Genomic DNA, 19793 nt, shown 5'->3' on the forward strand with positions numbered 1-19793 from the left:
CTCTGACATATAGTATTAACCTGCCTGGGAGGCGCAAAGGAAGCTGTGCAAAAACCTGCAGGGCATCTTTAGCAGCTTCGCAGTCACAAATCTGATGCTTAGCAGAGAGAGAAGAGGCAGCGGAGTTATATATTTGAATCACTTCAAGATGTATCAGCGCAAATCAGTTCAATTGTTTCATGGCAGATCACCATGATTAACTGATTTGCTTTTAACTCCAGTTTAGCTTTGAAAGGGAGATCATTTGGGTGTTAAACTGCGCAGTAAAAAAAACCCCAGACCTAGATGAGTTAATCTCACAATAAATACGACCACTGTTTAGTTTTATGATATGAGGCTGCTGTGCAGCCTTCCCTGTCCTGTGAGGGAAAGCATTCAGCCCTTACTTAGCTCCAGTTTTGCTCCAGATTCTCAGGGGCCAAGCAGATCAAGTACATTCAGGGGGGATGTAATGCACATGTGCAGTGCCCTGGTCTTGGGGGACAGCACACCAGATACTGAATGGTAAATATGGCTTCCACAGGGGACTCATACATAGCATAGAGCTGCAGACTAATTAATATAGGCAATATTGATTCTGGAATTTAGTTGCTGTTTATGATCTCTGGGGTTATAAATATATTGGACCCTATAAATATATTAGATGGTTCCAGACAACACAAGCATGCACTGCCACTGGCTGATAATGAGTACACAAGTCCCCTGGGATTGTCCTACCACTCTCTTGCTGTTCAAATTGGTTTACCATATGGCTTTGCCCAGGAGCAGTAACCTATAGCAACTAATAAAATGTTTGCTTCTAAAGAGGTGACCAATACATTCTACCCGTTGATAGGTTACAATGGGTTAATGCTCCTGGGCAAACTTAGAGCCTTTTATTACATAACTCATATAAATCATTAAGCACGGGTGCAAAACTGTTCAAACCACTTGGGTCTGCGCCACCAAAAGGCTTTTATACAGCTGCAATATTGATATGTCCTTAATACTACACAATAGGGAATTACCTAGGGTGCAAAAGAGTGTAAAAATGCACTGTAATATGGAAAGTATGGTCTTTTTAGTTTATATAAAGCGCCTCTACAACAGGGGAAGGGGCAGTAATAATGTCTACGGCTTGTGTTAGTGTAAGAGTTCAAACTGCTTGTTTCTCCAACTTGTCTGTCTCTATTTTATAGCTCAACATTCAGCTAAACACACCGTTCATCCAGACGGGCCATTCTGGCACACATTCTCCTTCTCTAACTTCACTATACATGGACTGATTACACTGTGTCCTGCTCCAAAAGCAGCAACGGTCTCAAATATTTCTCTCCTTCCCTGTAAGACGTGTTTGGATTCCAAACAAAACAGAGCCGTCGGATCGTTTCTCACTACATGGGCCGAGAAGTCGGCTTCCCACCAAGCTATTGTAAAAACGGTCACTCGGCTCTGGCAAGCCGCAGCTTTGAAGTATTGTTTCTATTCTCCTGCTCTGTTCTTGACACCGCACCCAGCTATGTTTTATACCCATAATGGGAAATGTAGGGCATAGCAGTGTGGGTCATGTATTCTGACCCTATATAAGGGGATCACAAGCAACACTGAACTTAAAAAATGTACTGACAAACTGTTATTGCTGGTTTGCCAGCAACACATATAAATGAAGTTTGCCGGTCTTTGTTTGAAAAAAACTTAAGCTCATCTTCAAGAACAAGTCAAAAGGGTTGAGGAGACCGCCTCAAACGTATGCAAATAGACCAAGGGGATTCTGGGAACAAATTCTACTCGTCTTCAAGGAAATGTAACCCCATAAAAAGAATTGATGTAATATTACTCAGCACTTTTTCCATTTACATTACTTTTATTGGTTTCTAGGATATTTGCAGTTTTAGACTGCTAATACAATATTAAGCTCAGCAAATTTCTTAAAAAGTGGGGGTCATTTATCAACACTGGGCAAATTTGCCCATTGGCAGTAACCCATAGCAACCAATCAGTGATTTTTTTTTTCCGTCAGCTGCATGTAGTACAATAAATGCAACAATTTGATTGGTTGCCATAGGTTACTGCCCATGGGCAGATTTGTCCAGTCCCCAGTTTGTCAGCAACCCTAGCATTAAATAACTACACAGGTAATATCTAGCCAGTTAGGGTTACTGACATTCTTACTGAGTTGAAAGCAGTTTCGTTTAGCCAGTGATACCCTATACCCTTTAGTGGATACAAATATCTCTCACTTATTTTACAGACCTACACTGCTGTGTCCTCCAACTAATAAATTGGTATAAAATGTGTAGCTGGATCTAATATCAGGAACACAGCAGGGAATAGAAACAATACTGGGAAAATGCAGCTTGCCAAATCACACTAACCATTTGGAACGGACTTCTTGGTCTGTGTAAGCTCACATCGACTAGTGTTTAAAGCAGATCTTTACCTTGTTTGGCCACCAATGCACTGGGCCAGTTGGTATAACCTGATTTTTAGCCCCTGTCAACAATTAGATAATAATGGGATAATGGGAGACTGGGGAGACCTGGTAGGACAGAAGTGCATCAACATGCCAATGTGGTCCTCCCCCTGGTAGATATTGGTTGGCCAGTCTTTCAGGAGTGGCCAATAAACTGCCTAGTCAGTCTGGAGGGGCAGAGCTGGCAGATCTTATTGGCCTGTGTATGGTCTCATTCATGGTTAAAGCAATCTGGATTATAGTAGCTCCCTTTACTGTTGTTGCAGGTCTTTCCCTAGTGTGTGAAAAGGCTGCTACTTTTTTAGGCCTTCTTAACGTCCATAAAGGTCTCATCCAAGTCAAATAATCTCTTTGTCTTTTATACAGAAAATACGTAATCTGCTGTTTTTGTGCTGTAGTAGGGGGACCTCACAGATCATCAATGGTAAGTTTTGGTAATGTAGGTCATGTAGACGGCAGCAATAAAATAATACAAGGTTGATTTTTGACTGGCAGGAATTCAGGGTTCCCTTTGAAAGTTCTGGAAATAATGCACCCCCCAAACTCTGGATCCAATTATCAAAACGTTCTACCCATCAGTTTGCTGCAATGACACTGGGATTGTGGATAAAAATGCTGAATTCTAAGTAAAAAATCATATCCAAAACTGCAGCTTTCACACGACGCTTGCAGTCGTAACTGACCCCCTTACATCACATTGGTCAGCCTGTGGCTCTATTGTTGCCCTCATTGGGGGAGGATAATGGGGCAGAACAGCTACACAGACCAGTAACTAGTTTACATGTTGACGTCTAACATCAAAGTTACATTACACATAAACCCAGAAGCGGCGGCATTTATACATTCAAAAAGCATTTGACAGATCAATTTTCCCCTATAAAACAAGAAAATGTTTTTTAAAAGACATTCCTTTTCCCTTAGCACTAAATTACCATCATTTGCTGGAGCCGATTAACATGAAGCAAAGGATTGACATGCAGATAAGTGAATTGCTCAGTTGATATAATAAACACTGTTTTCTCTGAATCTAGACCATACAAGTACAGCTGGGATGGGATATCTGCAGATTTGATTGCTCTCAAAGATTCTTCCTACACATTTTTTTATGTCAGAAGGACATTAGTTATTCTCAGAGAAGTGGATTGTACTAAGGAAAAATGAAATAAATATTGGTCCCAGTTAATGCTGACAGCTAGAGCTATAATGTAGAATCATATATTGAAATACTCTATAAAGGGAACCAACTTTATAACCATTTTCACTATGCAGGCTGAACATTAGTGTCTGCTGCGGCAGTGGGAAAATGTACCTATAGTAAAGAACTGTGGCTGTGGGATAGCAGGTATAGTAGGGAGAGATGGTGCCTATAGTAGCAGTGGGTGGATAATAGCCTCTGGGAAGGGACTGTGGCTGTGGGATAGCAGGTATAGTAGGGAGAGATGGTGCCTATAGTAGCAATGGGATAACAGCCTCTGAGAAGGGACTGTGGCTGTGGGATAGCAGGTATAGTAGGGAGAGATGGTGCCTATAGTAGCAGTGGGGGGATAATAGCCTCTGGGAAGGGACTGTGGCTGTGGGATAGCAGGTATAGTAGGGAGAGATGGTGCCTATAGTAGCAGGGGGGGGATAATAGCCTCTGGGAAGGGACTGGGGCTGTGGGATAGCAGGTATAGTAGGGAGAGATGGTGCCTATAGTAGCAGTGGGATAATAGCCTCTGGGAAGGGACTGTGGCTGTGGGATAGCTGGTATAGTAGGGAGAGATGGTGCATATAGTAGCAGTGGGGGGATAATAGCCTCTGGGAAGGGACTGGGGCTGTGGGATAGCAGGTATAGTAGGGAGAGATGGTGCCTATAGTAGCAGTGGGGGGATAATAGCCTCTGGGAAGGGACTGTGGCTGTGGGATAGCAGGTATAGTAGGGAGAGATGGTGCCTATAGTAGCAGTGGGATAATAGCCTCTGGGAAGGGACTGGGGCTGTGGGATAGCAGGTATAGTAGGGAGAGATGGTGCCTATAGTAGCAGTGGGATAATAGCCTCTGGGAAGGGACTGGGGCTGTGGGATAGCAGGTATAGTAGGGAGAGATGGTGCCTATAGTAGCAGTGGGGGGATAATAGCCTCTGGGAAGGGACTGTGGCTGTGGGATAGCAGGTATAGTAGGGAGAGATGGTGCCTATAGTAGCAGTGGGGGGATAATAGCCTCTGGGAAGGGACTGGGGCTGTGGGATAGCAGGTATAGTAGGGAGAGATGGTGCCTATATAGTAGACTGTATCTGTATGACTATGATACCTACAGTAGTTGTGGGTATAATACCAAAAGATGCAGATATATTGAGTGATTTTTTTAGGTAGCTGATACTCACCTACAAAACGTCGCTCCAAATCACATAAAAGCAGCCGACTACTGTACAGTACAATTCCTGTCGAACGCTGCGCAGTTACTAAAAGAAACGTTCGGGGCTCATGCAGTTAAATAACTGCGCCCATTTACCCATTTCTATTTCACTTTTCCACAGCACCTGTTTTCTTTTTTCAGTGGAAATTTCCAAGTCTATTGTGGTGCATTTATTCAAGCGTTCCTGTGGTGTATGGAACATATGTAAAAATAGAAAATCATCTGCGTTTTACCCACCGCAGCTTTATAAATCTGCCATTAATTTTATGCTAAATGCTGGATTTTTTTTTAAGTGTAAAATACAATTTGCATATTAATAAATATAGCCATTAGCCTTGAGTTCTTTCCTAATCCCTCGTTGCCTTTCTCCATTTAGTGCTTATACTTTCCTTTCCTTTACAGGAACAAGCTTGCCTGCTATTTAGCATTCCCAGTGAAACCTAAAAACTAGCAAACACATGACTAATTCTTGCAGCTGATTGGTACATATAGGAACAAAAACAGCAATTAAATTAACATGGAGATTGTATCAGCCATCTGGACCACTATTAAGATGTTACATACATTTCCATTACTCTTTGCCTCACTAAAGTGCTAATTAGGGCTGTAGTAATGATATAATAGTCAGACAATGAAACATATTCTAGGCTTATGTCGCAGGGGAAGATCAGTTGCTCGGGCTAAATCTTCACTACTGCGGCTGATACCCCCCCAAATGACTTCCCACTGGCAATAATATGAATCGCTGGTAGGAAGGCATAGTTTGGTCGACTTAGCAATGTGTATGTATAGGTAAATCTTTGTTTATTCAATAATAAGTATACGGTTTTGTTTCTATGATATCACTAAAGGTCCCCATACACAGGCCGACTAATCGGCCTGTGTATGGGCAGAACAGAGCGGCCTGGCCGACCGATATCTGGCCTGAAATTGGCCAGATCTTGATTGGCCAGGTTAGAAAATCCAGTCGGATCGGGGACCGCATCGGCTCGTTGATGCGGTCCCCGAACCGACTGCCCCATAACCACAAATGTAATTCGATCGTTTGGCCCCAGGGCCAAACGATCGGATTATTTTTTTTTAAGTTACTTGCTACCCGATATCGCCCACCCGTAGGTGGGGGATATCGGGTGAAGATCCGCTCGCTTGGCGACATCGCCAAGCGAGTGGATCTTATAGTGTATAGGCACCTTAAGCGGTGGGGCTAAAGGGAAGCATTGGGCATTGGGCCACTATTTATTGTTGCTTCTAAATGTCATTTGAATTGTGTGACAAGTGTATGGTATGGCAGTGTGACCTATATATTAATCCCGTAGCCATAACTATAGAGCAGTGATCCCCAACCAGTGGCTCGGGGGGCAACATGTTGCTCCCCAACCCCTTGGATGTTGCTCTCAGTGCCCCCAAACCAGGGAGTTATTTTTGAATTCCTGACTTGGGGGCAAGTTTTGGTTGAATAAAAACAAGATTTCCTACCAAATAAAGCCCCTGTAAGCTGATAGTGTGCATAGAGGCCCCTAATAGCCAATCACAGCCCTTATTTGGCTCCCCCATAGTTTTTTATGATGCTTGTGTTTCTCCCCAAGTCTTGTTACATTTGACTGTGGCTCACGAGTAAGAAAGTTAATGAATAGTTTATATAAAATAGTATTTGTTAGCAATTTATGAATGTATTATTAAATATTCTTATGGCCAATAAAGTAATTTTAGGAATCAATTAGTTTCACATTATATTAATTTTTCTTAATTAATTCAATAATAATACCTTCCTGAGTATCATTATTCCCCAGTACTAATTTTCGCTGCTCATTTATAACAACTGACTGTATATCACTCCATACAGTTTCGGGCTTTGTTTCATATAAAAATTGGCGATAATTTTGTCTATATTTGGCGGCAATTCTGGCGATAATCTTTAGTAAACTTTGCGAGACAACTTATGCAGCATGAATGCTATAATAGGTGATAATATATATGTGCTCCAGAAAATTGCCAATGACAAAAGTGCTAACTCTGTTGCGGTTTTTCTGGTGCAAATCATAATTGCTGTCTATCGCTCCTTAGTAGATGGACGCCTCAATCTAAATGATTATGAAGTTGGGGAGGGTAGGACATTATTATTTGTACAGTAAACACTTTAAACAAATGATGTTATTCTGTATTTTCATAATATCCAATACTGCAGCATCCGATGGAAAGTATTTGGAGGCAGAGACTGCAGAGTGCGCAGCAGCGTGCTATGAAGGAGGTACAATTTAAGCGCTGTCAGCTTCTCTGCCCTCTACCATTCAGGCCTCATCGGGCTGGTAGTTTCCCAGAGGCGTCCTTCTATGGCCCATTAATTCTTTTTTGTGCAACTCTCTCTCTCGGCCCGCGATAAACCAGTCACAGTCCTATTCTCCATGCTGTATCAGCAGCTTTTCTGCCGGCCTGCAAAATCCACGATTAAAGAGCTTATATTTTTCTTTATTTGTGATGTTTTGACGTTTATCTTCTTCCATTGCTATCGATTTGCTTCTACCTTACAATGTCTTTCTCTCACATTCATCTAACTACGGTGGAGAAGCTATTAAGTTAAAAAGCTCACCAGTGTGACTTTGTATAGATTGAATATATGGCATCTTCAATATGGCCATTGCATTATCAGACAAAACATAATCTCTGGCAATTTTCTACAGTTATCACCAATATGATTCCCTCTAGAAAAAACTATTTACAAACTATTAGCTGAAACAAAGTTTATGATGGACTAGCCCTGTGAGCTTAAATGTGCTTTACAGCTTGCTGTGCCGGGGCAATGCGCTATGGGTATTTGGTCTGCTTCTATCCACCTGTATTTTCTTCTTCCAGCTGAGAAAAGTGGATCTGCTCCCTTATGCAGCTCTGGGACTGGGGGAAGATGGGTGCTAGAGCCAAGTTCCTTCTTATGGCCATAAAGACTCTATTCTGCTTACAAGGGAGACAGAGAGCCTGCTACTCTTACAGGTCCATTGGTTATCCCACCCCAGTTAATATCATATCAGCTCAATGTTCATGATGGATCTAAGCAGCTCCTGGGCAAAAAAACAAATACCTCAGAGGTCTCAGATCTTTGGTTGGAGGCTCACAGACCTGGAATACTTACCCATATGCCAAGCAGTATCTATATGACTGATTACTCAGCTATGCAGCTTTCCACCCAGCCCTACCCAATCTCCCTTAGATTTACTACATTTATTTTAAGCGGGGCAGAAAGAACCAAGGTCAGATAGAGATCAGACATTTTCTGCCCTCACGCAGAGCTTTTTACTTACTCTCCACCGTCAGAGTGATGGGCTGGCTAGTTTTGTTGTCTCCGTTCTTATCATTGACGGCCTGCACATAGTAGCGGCCGGTATCTGGAGCCACGCTGGACAAAATCACTAATGTATTGTTCTTGGTGATGGCTCTGAGAAAAAAAAAAATCACAAAATTACAGCTTGGAATTATTCATAGGCTGGAGAGTTACAGTATTATCAGCTCCCCGACCTGTAAGCACATGAATTTAATGCTGTCAACAACAACAAAACTTGAGTACGACATGAATAGGCTGCAGATTGTAATGGAGACAAATTATTATAAAGCACACAACTCTCAGGCTGAAAGGCTTTCTTTACATAATTGAAGGTTTCTCATGCTTTTTAAATAGCTGAAATAGTGCTTTATTTTAGTAAAAGAGCTACTAGCCATGTAAGTCAGGCCACCTTCTGCAAGGTGGGAGATTTTCAAGTGTTCCAGATCACTGATCATTGATGCCAGGGTGGAGACAAATTCATGGACACATTAAATACCCTGTGCCCCAAGGCAGTGCCCATGCTTTGTGCTGGCAAGGGAAGGGCAGCAGTTGGGCTACTGGCCTTGGAAATCTCCCAGCATTTCTGTTTATCGGGGCGGCCTAATGGAAAACACATAGTAGAACACAGTTCTAGAAACTCTGTAACCCTATGGGAGTATAACTTCAAATAATAAAGTTACATCCGATACTGCACTGCTCACATTCCAATACAATTCTGCACAATTCATTAGTGTCCATATTATTAAAGGGTAAGCAGTTCAAAGAGGCCAATACAAGTTTGCTCAGATATGAATAGCTGTATCTGTAACAGGGGGGGGGGCTGAATAAGGGCCCCTGGGACATAACTTGCATCAGGGCCCATGGGCAGTTAGTTACATTTCTGATGTTTTCAGTAGTTTTGCCTTCTCAACAGACCTACAGAACCCTAGGAAAGCTGGCGTGATGGGAATAAGCAGACTCAATCTTGTTGCTGTTATTCATCATACTCAGTACAGAAGCAATGGGAGCCTGTAATTCATACCTGATTCACGGTCTCCCCGTACACTCATATATAATGGATACACTGCCCTGATGTGTTGCAGGGATTTTATGAGGGTTGGGATTTCTACCAAAAGAGAAATGAATGTACAACTGAGAATTTGCCTGCATCTGCCATTTACTGGCAAAGGGTTTGACACACAGGGCTAATCATTCCAGCTTTCCTGAAATAGAATATCACTGTTATGGAAGGGAATCTATTGGATGGAAAGGGATATCTAAGCTTTCCTGTCGCTAAGCTTGGTGCCCTCTTTCACACATTTGCATGCTCTTTTGGCACCTTTCCTCGCAGATATCTCCCGGCTCAGACTCTCACACTGGGGACCTCCTGACAGATCATCTGGATAATAATTCTCTGCAATTAGAGAGATAAGACTGACTGTGCCACTGATTCATTAGCACCACCCAATCCCTGGAAGGATTAGCTTGGTGTGTGACAGGCTGAGATATACCGGATGGAAGGCAAACTCTGCTTAGAATGTCAACTGTCCCACAATGTTTATTAAAATAACAAATATGGCTTGTTTAACCTAACAGGGAGTCGGATATTATAGGCGACAGAATACCGTTTGAGCTTATTAGTAGAGTGCACATTGATTTAACCTTCTGCGGAAATGTTTGCCTTTTGAAGTATTGGTTTAGTTTGGATTTCAGGAAACCTCAAAAACCAACGGCAACAAAGACCTCATTTTGAATATAAACAATAAAAGAAGGAAAATAATGTAAAACACACACAGATGTTGCATGCTTTATAGATAGGACAACTCAACACTATACATATTGTATTTTATATTTAACTTTAACTATTAATTATTAATTGACACTAATTAATGCCTTCTTGTGCACGCAGCTATTAGGGACTGCTATAAAAGTCACAACAGCCTAGAGCAGTGATTCCCAACCAGCGGCTCAGGAACAACATGTTGCTCCCAGTGGCCTCAATGTAGGTGCCAATTTTTAAATCTCTGGCATGGCGGTAGGTTTTGGAAGCACAGAGACACAGTTTTGCTCCAAGCAGAGCCTCGTGCAGGCTACCAATCCACATGGGGCTTACAAATAGCCAATCACGGCCCTTGTTTAGCAGGCTCAACAGAACTAAATGTGTCTCACAAGTAAAAAAGTTTGAAGATCCTTGGCTTAGAAGGAGAGGTAATGACACTAAAAGAACATTTATGTGGTTTTTATCTCAATTCTACAAATGGTACAAATGGTACGGGGGTAATGACTGGATCATGGGTCTCAAGCATGGGGTCCCCCATACCATTTGTACCACTGGGGACTCCGAAGATATTTCACTGGCAGCAAGTGTGGCCAATTGTTTCCCAGCATATTGTGAGTGTGTGCCAGAAGTATACTGGAGCTGAGAATTACAGGAAAAGGAAAGGTAAAAACTAAGTAAGCTTTATCAGAAAGGTCTATGTAAATACAGCCATAAGCACTCACAGAAACGCTGCACTGAGTCCTCTATCAAAAGAAACACAGGATTTCTTGTCTCCTTTTGTGTATACATGTACTTTGGTATCTGACTTACTCTCTCAGAAAAATCCTTCATTCCTGGGGCCAAAGTCTGCACAGCTCTCTCCTCTTTCCCTTCTCTTGCACCACCCTCACATAAGAATTCATTAGAATTCACTCCCCCTCCCATCAGAATGTGTGATCTATGCTACCAATGGCTAGAGCTGCAGCAGGAAGCTATGGAGACCAAGCTAAAATGGCAGCTGCAATCTTAAACAAACAAAGGGAGCTCCATGGCTCTTTACTCAGGTATGGTAATGCTTTTTTGCAGAATAAACATAGCGTTCTAGGTGGCACTAATGTGGCGAATCTATTGGCAGTAAAATGCCAAAATGACTTTCCTTCTTCTTTAAGTTTGCCATACGCAACAAGATCCAGGAATATAGATTTGTGGGATAAACCCAGACCAAATAAATATCTGTCCAACCCCTGATCGTATTTAGATCAAGAGGCCTTTTGTGTAAATTAAAAGGCTACAGATTATAATTATCTACCTGGGCAAATATGCTGAAACACAATACTATGGGGTGGTTTTGACAGCAATCTGGTCTCTATTAAACCCAAGCCATGGCCCTGGTGTTGCCTAACAAGTATATGCAGAAGACTTATGCTAAATATGGGAGTATTTTCAGCACCATCAATATAAGGGATTATATTTCTTTAAAAAGGAGGGGAGGGGGGGCAGATAACATGTCTGCAGGGGCAGATATTAGATTATGTTAAATACATATACTCTTCCATTCCATTAGCTTGGTGTCTTGGGGTACAATGCACAACACTACAGTACTGAACATGCCCATGACAGTCCCAACACAGCCCAGTTGTAAAGACACATTCAAATAATGACATTTTATTCACTTACATACGATTGGTGGGTGGGATCTTTCTACCATCCCTGAACCATGTGACCTGGGGTTGGGGGAAGCTGGCAATGTTGGGCGCATTGATGACGGCCGCATCTCCATGAGAAACAGACAGGGAAGTATCACCATCTTCGAAGTTGCCCATATCTGAAATATGAAGAAAAGACAAACGCACTGTAAGTGTATAGCTTCATCTTTATGCCTTTGTTACTGTGGTGTAAACAGTATAATTCCACTGTGTTTAAGAATTCATGATTATGTGAAATTCTACTAAAATGGCAATTGAAATGCATAAAGGACTAGTCCCAGACTAGTGTGGAATATTATTAATAAAGGAGTTATTTCCATAAAATGATGTATATAAAGCATGATGAAACCCAATATGGCTGTGCCCTTATCTAATTAACAAACTGAAAATGATAAAAAAGGCAGGGTGGGCCCAATTGCCCAAAATAAAAAAGTAAGAGATGTTTCTCATTCACTTATATATATAAAAAAGTACACAAATATAAGTATTATTATTATTCTGGATTTACAAAGCACCAACATATGCCACAGCCCTGTACAATAGTTATAATAAAAACAATTATTCTTATTAAAGGTCTGTATATTTCTTGCATGGCTGCCTAAACGAGGCGTTCCGTATCTGCATACTCTGCTCTGGAGGAAGACCCTCTCGTTGGCACGCAGCTCAGTACTAGCGTGCCCAAGTTTTGTCGCGGATCCAGCCCGACCCTCCGCACATGTGCAGTGTGTATAAATGGATGCTCCGACCTACTCACTTTGCTAAATAATTAATGCTACTTGTGTCTGTCTGATACCTTATTATCCTGCCTGATTCTCATGTTCCTGACCTTTGGCCTGACTCCTGCATCTGATCCTCTGCTGCCTGGACTGACCCTATTGCTTTCTGGCACTGCTTCTTGCCCAGGTCTAAACTGGGACTCAAAATAGGCCCTGGCATTGAAGTACACAGAGGCCCAAACAGCACCCCCAGCCCAATAAATAGTTTTTGGCCTCCAACAGAAGTCCCTCTGGCATTTGCCAAAACCCACAGATTGCCAGTCTGGGCCTGTTGATTTGATTTGGTTATTTTTGGCACTCCTCTACTAGTTGCAGTCCTATTCCCATCACCAGTGACTGTTTACTCTGTGGGAGGTTTAGGTGAGGCTAAATCCTTCAAATTTCCTCCCAGACTAGCTGCTTCCACAATCTACGTGGTAATTCATGACCAGGGCACCCATCATAGAAAAACTGTTTCCCCCACCAGGCTAAAAGGAAGAGCACTCCTGCTGAAGGAAACAATACTATTTTGCCACAAAAAATGCTTCTAGTAAACACTATGTAGTGTCCTAGCTCACTCATGATACACAAGTGTGTGACATAGGCTAGCATCAGGGCAGTAGTCCATCGGTTATCAGGGCAGCAATCCCTCGATCATCAGGGCAGCAATCCCTCGATCATCAGGGCAGCAATCCCTCGATCATCAGGGCAGCAATCCCTCGATCATCAGGGTAGAAATCCCTCGATCATCAGGGCAGCAATCCCTCGATCATCAGGGCAGAAATCCCTCGATCATCAGGGCAGCAATCCCTCGATCATCAGGGTAGAAATCCCTCGATCATCAGGGCAGCAATCCCTCGATCATCAGGGTAGAAATCCCTCGATCATCAGGGCAGCAATCCCTCGATCATCAGGGCAGAAATCCCTCGATCATCAGGGCAGCAATCCCTCGATCACCAGGGTAGAAATCCCTCGATCATCAGGGCAGAAATCCCTCGATCATCAGGGTAGAAATCCCTCGATCATCAGGGCAGCAATCCCTCGATCATCAGGGCAGCAATCCCTCGATCATCAGGGCAGAAATCCCTCGATCATCAGGGCAGCAATCCCTCGATCATCAGGGCAGCAATCCCTCGATCATCAGGGCAGAAATCCCTCGATCATCAGGGCAGCAATCCCTCGATCATACAATGCATATATGCACAAAATAAGCCAACTTGTTCATTATATATATTATAGGTGCCTGACCAAACAAGGAGCCTGCCAGGAGCATTTCCAGTTGGGGAAACAATTTTACTAAGACTGAAACATATGGCAGCGTTTATCTATGGGAGAGCGATAAAAATGTTGAGAAGTTGTTTCAATGCCATATTTCATGATTTTCATTGCATGATTTTAGAAGATAGTTGTCTCTGCTGAAAATGTTCACTCCATACTCCGCCTAGTGGCAACTAATTCATATTAATATTTACAGGTATAGGACCTGTTATCCAGAATGCTGGGGACCTGGGGGCTTTCCAGATAAGGGATCTTTCCGTAATTTGGATCTCCATACCTTAAGTCTACTAAAAATTATTTAAACATCATTTAAACCCAACAGGATTGTTTTGCATCCAATAAGGATTAATTAGATCTTAGTTGGGATCAAGTACAGGTACTGTTTTATTATTACAGAGAAAAGGGAATCATTTAACCATTAAATAAACCCAATAGGGCTGTTCTGCCCCCAATAAGGGGTAATTATATCTTAGTTGGGATCAAGTACAGGTACTGTTTTATTATTACAGAGAAAAGGGAATCATTTAACCATTAAATAAACCCAATAGGGCTGTTCTGCCCCCAATAAGGGGTAATTATATCTTAGTTGGGATCAAGTACAGGTACTGTTTTATTATTACAGAGAAAAGAGAATCATTTAACCATTAAATAAACCCAATAGGGCTGTTCTGCCCCCAATAAGGGGTAATTATATCTTAGTTGGGATCAAGTACAAGGTACTGTTTTATTATTACAGGGAAAAAAGGAATCATTTTTAAAAATTAGAATTATTTTCTTATAATGAAGTCTATGCGAGATGGCCTTTCCGTAATTCGGAACTTTCTGGATAACAGGTTTCCGGATAAGGGATTCTATAGCTAGCTATTGTTGGTTAAAATTGGGTTCAAATGCTGAAAAAAGAAACACAATGGACACATGATTCGTTTTGACGACAGGGCCCCTCCAACTGTTAATGGTCTATTATGCATTGGTTTTGCCTTTTTCATGCATTTATTTCTGGAAATCATAAAATAAGTGTGTCACTGACTCGCTGCTTTTAAGTGCAAAACTAAAGCAGTAAAATGCATCTGAGAAAGTGAAAGGCATTTGCCAGAGAACAAGTCAAAGCACTGAAAGATTCAATAGTGCAAGTTTATTAAGCATGTACATATGAAATGAGAATAGTTTCCAGCCTCATTAATGTATTAAATGCACAGAGCTGTATTATGCAAACACTCTGGTTGCAATTAGGGTACGTAACCGAGTGCCGGCTCTGCTCGCCAGATGCAAAGTCCGACTGGGGGGGAGGCCGGCGCAGCTCATGTAGATTAATAAATCTCAACCGGTGGAAACTAGGCGGAATACAGCGAGACGCTGAGGAAAGATTTCCTTTTCAATGAATGGAGATTGGCAAAAGCTTTATTGATATTTATTTATTAAACCAGATAACCCGTCCCTGCCATGCCATAACCAAACTTTCCAATACCCCAATGTCAGCCACTGCAGCGACGGGCATGCAAAGTGAACCCCCAACCACTGTGACATACAATTAACAAATATTCTACAAAACCAAATGCTGAAAATCATAAATTGTCTGTTATACTGTACAATAACTCACAAGGCATGATACGTGCACAAAGAGCATACAATATCCTTAACCAAGGGTGTGGGTGGTGGATCAGACCAACATTCCAGTGTCTTGATGGTGAAAAGGCGGTAATGTAAGGCTCCCCTACTCTTAAATATTAGTCCCTGCCCTGCTCTAGGTGGCCAATCCCAAACTAAGTTCCTAACTACCCTGTGGGTGGCTTAGCTTTGTTACAAGAACCAAAGTCAAGGCAATGGAAGATAATGGAAGATTTCATGGAATTATGTATGTATGTATATCTTTATTTATAAAGCGCTACTTATGTACGCAGCGCTGTACAGTAGAGTATATTAATACAAACAGGGTGTTAATAAGATAATAATAGATAAATACAAAGTATAACAATAAATACAGCTGCACTAAGTTAAGAGTCGAGGACACAAGAGGAAGGAGGTCCCTGCCCCGTAGAGCTTACAATCTGTATATGGTTGAAGTTTGCAACAAGATATATCCTCACTGGTAGAAGTCAGCTGCAACTAAGGACAGTGAGTTGGAATGACTTTACTTTTCCAAGTAGGGAAATAGTTGAATATATGTTTGGAAACAAAGATCTGGAAAAATAATACAGTGTATAAAAGGCAGGTATAATCAGTTCAGTAAGGGCCACAGCACATAAGGCTTTTAAATCTTCACTATTGATGGAAAGGGGAAAAGCCACTACAGGTATAGGACCCATAATCCAGAATGCTCGGGAAGGGGTATTCCGGATAAGGGGTCTTTCCATAATTTGGATCTCAATACCTTAAGTCTACTAAAAAATCAATAAAACATTAATTAAACCCAATAGGATTGTTTTGCATCCAATAAGGATTATTTATATCTTAGTTGGAATCAATTACAAGGTTCTGTTTTATTTCTACATAGAAAAAGGAAATCAGTTTTAAAATTCTGAATTATTTGATTAAAATGGAGTCTATGGGAGTCGGGCATTCCGTAATTCGGAGCTTTCTGGATAACGGGTTTCCGGATAAGGAAACCTCCATGGGACTGCTGGAGGCCTGGGAGAGCTGCTTCTGGGGTCTAAGAATGTTGGGGGAAATTAAGTAAAATGTTTCCGGGTGTTTCGAACAAATGTTGGCGTTGTGAACAATCTCCTGGAACAATGTTACACATATTCTGGGAATGCACAGAAATACAAAAATTCTGGAAAGAGATTATCGATATTTGCAACAATAATTTACAAATGAAACTAGAAAGCAACCCAGCGGCAATTCTTCTCCACCACAACAACTCCCCCATCACCCAATACAAAAAATCCTTAACCCAATTTGCTTTAAACGCTGCCAAGATTATAATTCCTCGCAAGTGGAAAACTAAAATATTACCTACGCTCATAGAGTGGATAGCAGAGATGGAAGATATACGGCGGTTTGAGGAACTACATGCAGAATCTTACGATGCTAGGAGGAAACATTGGGCCGTCTGGCAACTCTGGTCCTCTTATCTGGACAATCTAACATAATCAAATCTGCGCAACTTGGTAATTCTTGACAAGGTGTATGCCAAACCAGGTAACTAGCCAGGACATTTTGACAGATACACAAAATATTTGGGAATGTTTTTAAGTATAAAATAATGACACAACCATTTGGATACACATGGGACTATCCATATTGTTGTGTTTTGTTTTGTTTTTTGCCTGGAACTTCCTTCCCCCCTCTTCCCTTTTCCTAAAAATTTCCAACTTATCATTTAAAACTAGCCAGTGACGGCAGACAACTGACAGCGGATAGACAGCCCGAAAAAGGGACACGTCTGAACAGTTCTTGTGTTACATTTCTTGTATGTCTATTTCTTGTGATTTACCAAACAAGTGTATAATTCGCCGCTCGATACTGCATTTTGTAAAGTGATGGTAATGATTAAGTTGGATAACTGTTAAAATCCAATAAAAATAAAAATTATAAAAAAAAAAAGAATGTTGGGGGGCCACAACTATATTTTATTCTTGGTTGTGGAGTGAACGATACACTGAAGGAATGGGATGGAGGCTTCCTGAAACATGTTGTATGCTGGCTATGTCAATAACAATATGTAGGAAGAAACCAGTCCGTATATTCTTGCTGGAGAACCCATCTCTGTTTTTTCACTATACTATGATCCCCCACTAAGGTCTGGGGGATGAATATACAGTCAACTGCTACATATCAGAAGTTACACTTATTAGACAGCTGCAGGCAGACTGTGTCTATCTTAGATTATCCCAATTAATAGACCGGCAATTAAGTCTAAATTTCATTAAATGCAATTAGCAGGAGAGGCGCGTATTGCAATGCTCAGTGTTCAGGTCAGGTCAGCCCTATAAGACGATACCCAGTAATGTGTGAGAAATAGATTATAAGCTTCGGGCTATGAAGGCTGCATGGAAATCAGCAAGAAATCGAAATATTTCTGTCTGCAGCATTGCCACTAAGGTGTCAGAGGCTCACTGCACCCACGTATTCAAGCATATATATTAAAAAAGCACCCAGCCTTTATCTCCTTGCACCCTACTGTAGCATGGGGAGGGTCATTATGTTGGGGTACAACAGGTTACACTATTTGTAGCTGTTTTGTTTTATTTGTTGCTGTTTCCTCTGATCCTAAACAACAACGCAGCCTTGTTATAAACGCTCTGTTATTGTGGTAATTAAAAACATGCAAAGTATTTTCCTTTAACAACTTCATCATTAGTGATACTCGTTAGCGCAGCTGTCTTATTAATTCCTCATCACTGCCGCGCTTTCTTGGCTGCGTCCAAACACCGTCCCGCCTTCACCCTCCGCTTAACGACCCCGAGAGTAATTAAGTGCTAAAGTTTGGCAGACGGAAGTTCGGACCAGTTTCCCCTTTTATTAAAGCGTTTAATCTCCCAAGTAGAGGCTCAGGGTGGCAGATAAAAGGTTATATTTATGATTTGCTGGGTTGGGCTTTCTCGGATAAACATTATGCTCCAGCTGTTCATACAGAAAAGTTATAAAAAAGAAAATTAGGGAAATGACATTGCAAGATCCTCTGCTTTAAATTTAGAAACCCCCAGAAATGATTTATTGTAGCTTTCAAATGGGGGGAGTCAGTGACCCCGGCAGTCAGAAAACTATTGCTCTGTGAGGCTACAGCATTATTGTTATTGTTACTTTTTACAACGTATTTTTCTATTCAGGTCGTCTCCTATTTATATACCAGTCTCTCATTGAAACCACTCCCTGGTTGCTAAGGCAATTAGGTCCCTAGCAACCAGATAGCTGCTAAAACTTCAAACTGGAGAGCTGCTGAACAAACTGAAATAATGAAAAAAAAAACTCCAAATAATAAAAAATGAAGACCAAAGGCAAATTGTCTCTGAATATTACTCTCTACATCATACTAAAAGCTGAACGACCCCTTTAAAGAGGAATGTGATGCTGGCCATGTTCTTCTGGCTCCATTTCAGGTCTAAGATACACTGAGGCTCAACTAGTGCTGAACCTTAGGCCCCATTACCCATCAACAACCTTCCGCTGTCAAAAGGTTCTAGGAGTTTTAGTTCAACAGCTTCTGTAGGGCCTTCAGTTGCACATCAGTGTTTTTATCTACGCAACCTTTGCACAACTGTCTTCAGGGGGGTGCAAGTAGGAATGCTCTCTGGGTAAAAACTGGACAGGTGGAAACCCAAAAAAGACCTGGCTTTAATACAGACTAAGGAACAAGAGAGAGATGGGAGGCTGGTTAGTAGAAAGTTGGCATTCTGTATGATACTGTACCACTGATAAACATCTCAATCATAGGCTCGGACTCTTCTGAGATAAAAGGTTTATAATGAAAGGAGCCAATCTGAATGAAAAAACAAAGCACTTCTTGCAGCTGCTTCATCCTAGTGCCACATCCCACTGAGAAATATCATTGATGTGATTCATTTCTGCCCAGAGGAACAAACGTGTTGTTTGCCTTTGGCTATGGAATTAAAAAGGAATATTATTGTCTTTTATAATATGTTTTATGGCCATCATATTCTGATTAGAAGCAATGGTAGGAAACATTTCACTTCCAAACCTCATCCGAAAAACCCACCTGCAACCCGCAGCGCACTTTTTTTGTGGGTAACCTATGGGTACCCAACCCCCTGCAGGACTCTACACTACACTCCCTGCACTGCAGGAAAAGAATATGCCCGGTATTTCTTGGATCCTCTCACATGTTGCCCTAAGCAGTAGAGGGATTTTTGAAACTCCGAAGTTCAGTAAATGCAATTTCTTTCAACTTGTCATTAATTAGGGAGAATCAATAAAAGTACCTGGACTACATCTGCCTTTGATTAAAATCACTATTGCAATGTGAGACTTTTAGCCTAATTAGACAAAACATAATGAATCTGGGGTGGCACAGAAAGTGTCAAATGCTAGACCACCTGTGTCTGGCACCTCTGTTCCAGTTCTACTTGTCAAGAATAATTTCAGGGCACTTTGAGAGCCCGGGCTGATGTTCCTCGCTGCACAGAGCTGATTCATACGTATTCATATCTCTTTTTGAGAGGCGATAACAAAAAACATCTAACAGCCGAGTGTGAGAAAT

General features: G+C 41.6%; 1 protein-coding gene across 3 annotated transcripts in view; it reads right to left on the reverse strand.

The window, feature by feature from the left end:
* The window catches only part of sdk2 (sidekick cell adhesion molecule 2), a 347374-nt gene that overhangs the window by 62962 nt on the left and 264619 nt on the right, over positions 1 to 19793 (reverse strand). For all 3 annotated transcript variants that reach the window (XM_031894269.1, XM_031894268.1, XM_031894270.1), the window contains exons 4-5: positions 11575 to 11722; positions 8140 to 8273 (exon numbers count right to left, since the gene is read on the reverse strand). In XM_031894269.1, coding sequence (XP_031750129.1) covers positions 8140 to 8273; positions 11575 to 11722 — 282 coding nt within the window. The remainder of the gene's footprint in view (positions 1 to 8139; positions 8274 to 11574; positions 11723 to 19793) is intronic.

This window comes from Xenopus tropicalis, chromosome 10 (genome assembly GCF_000004195.4).
Source record: "Xenopus tropicalis strain Nigerian chromosome 10, UCB_Xtro_10.0, whole genome shotgun sequence".
In the NCBI taxonomy this organism is placed as follows: Eukaryota; Metazoa; Chordata; class Amphibia; order Anura; family Pipidae; genus Xenopus; species Xenopus tropicalis.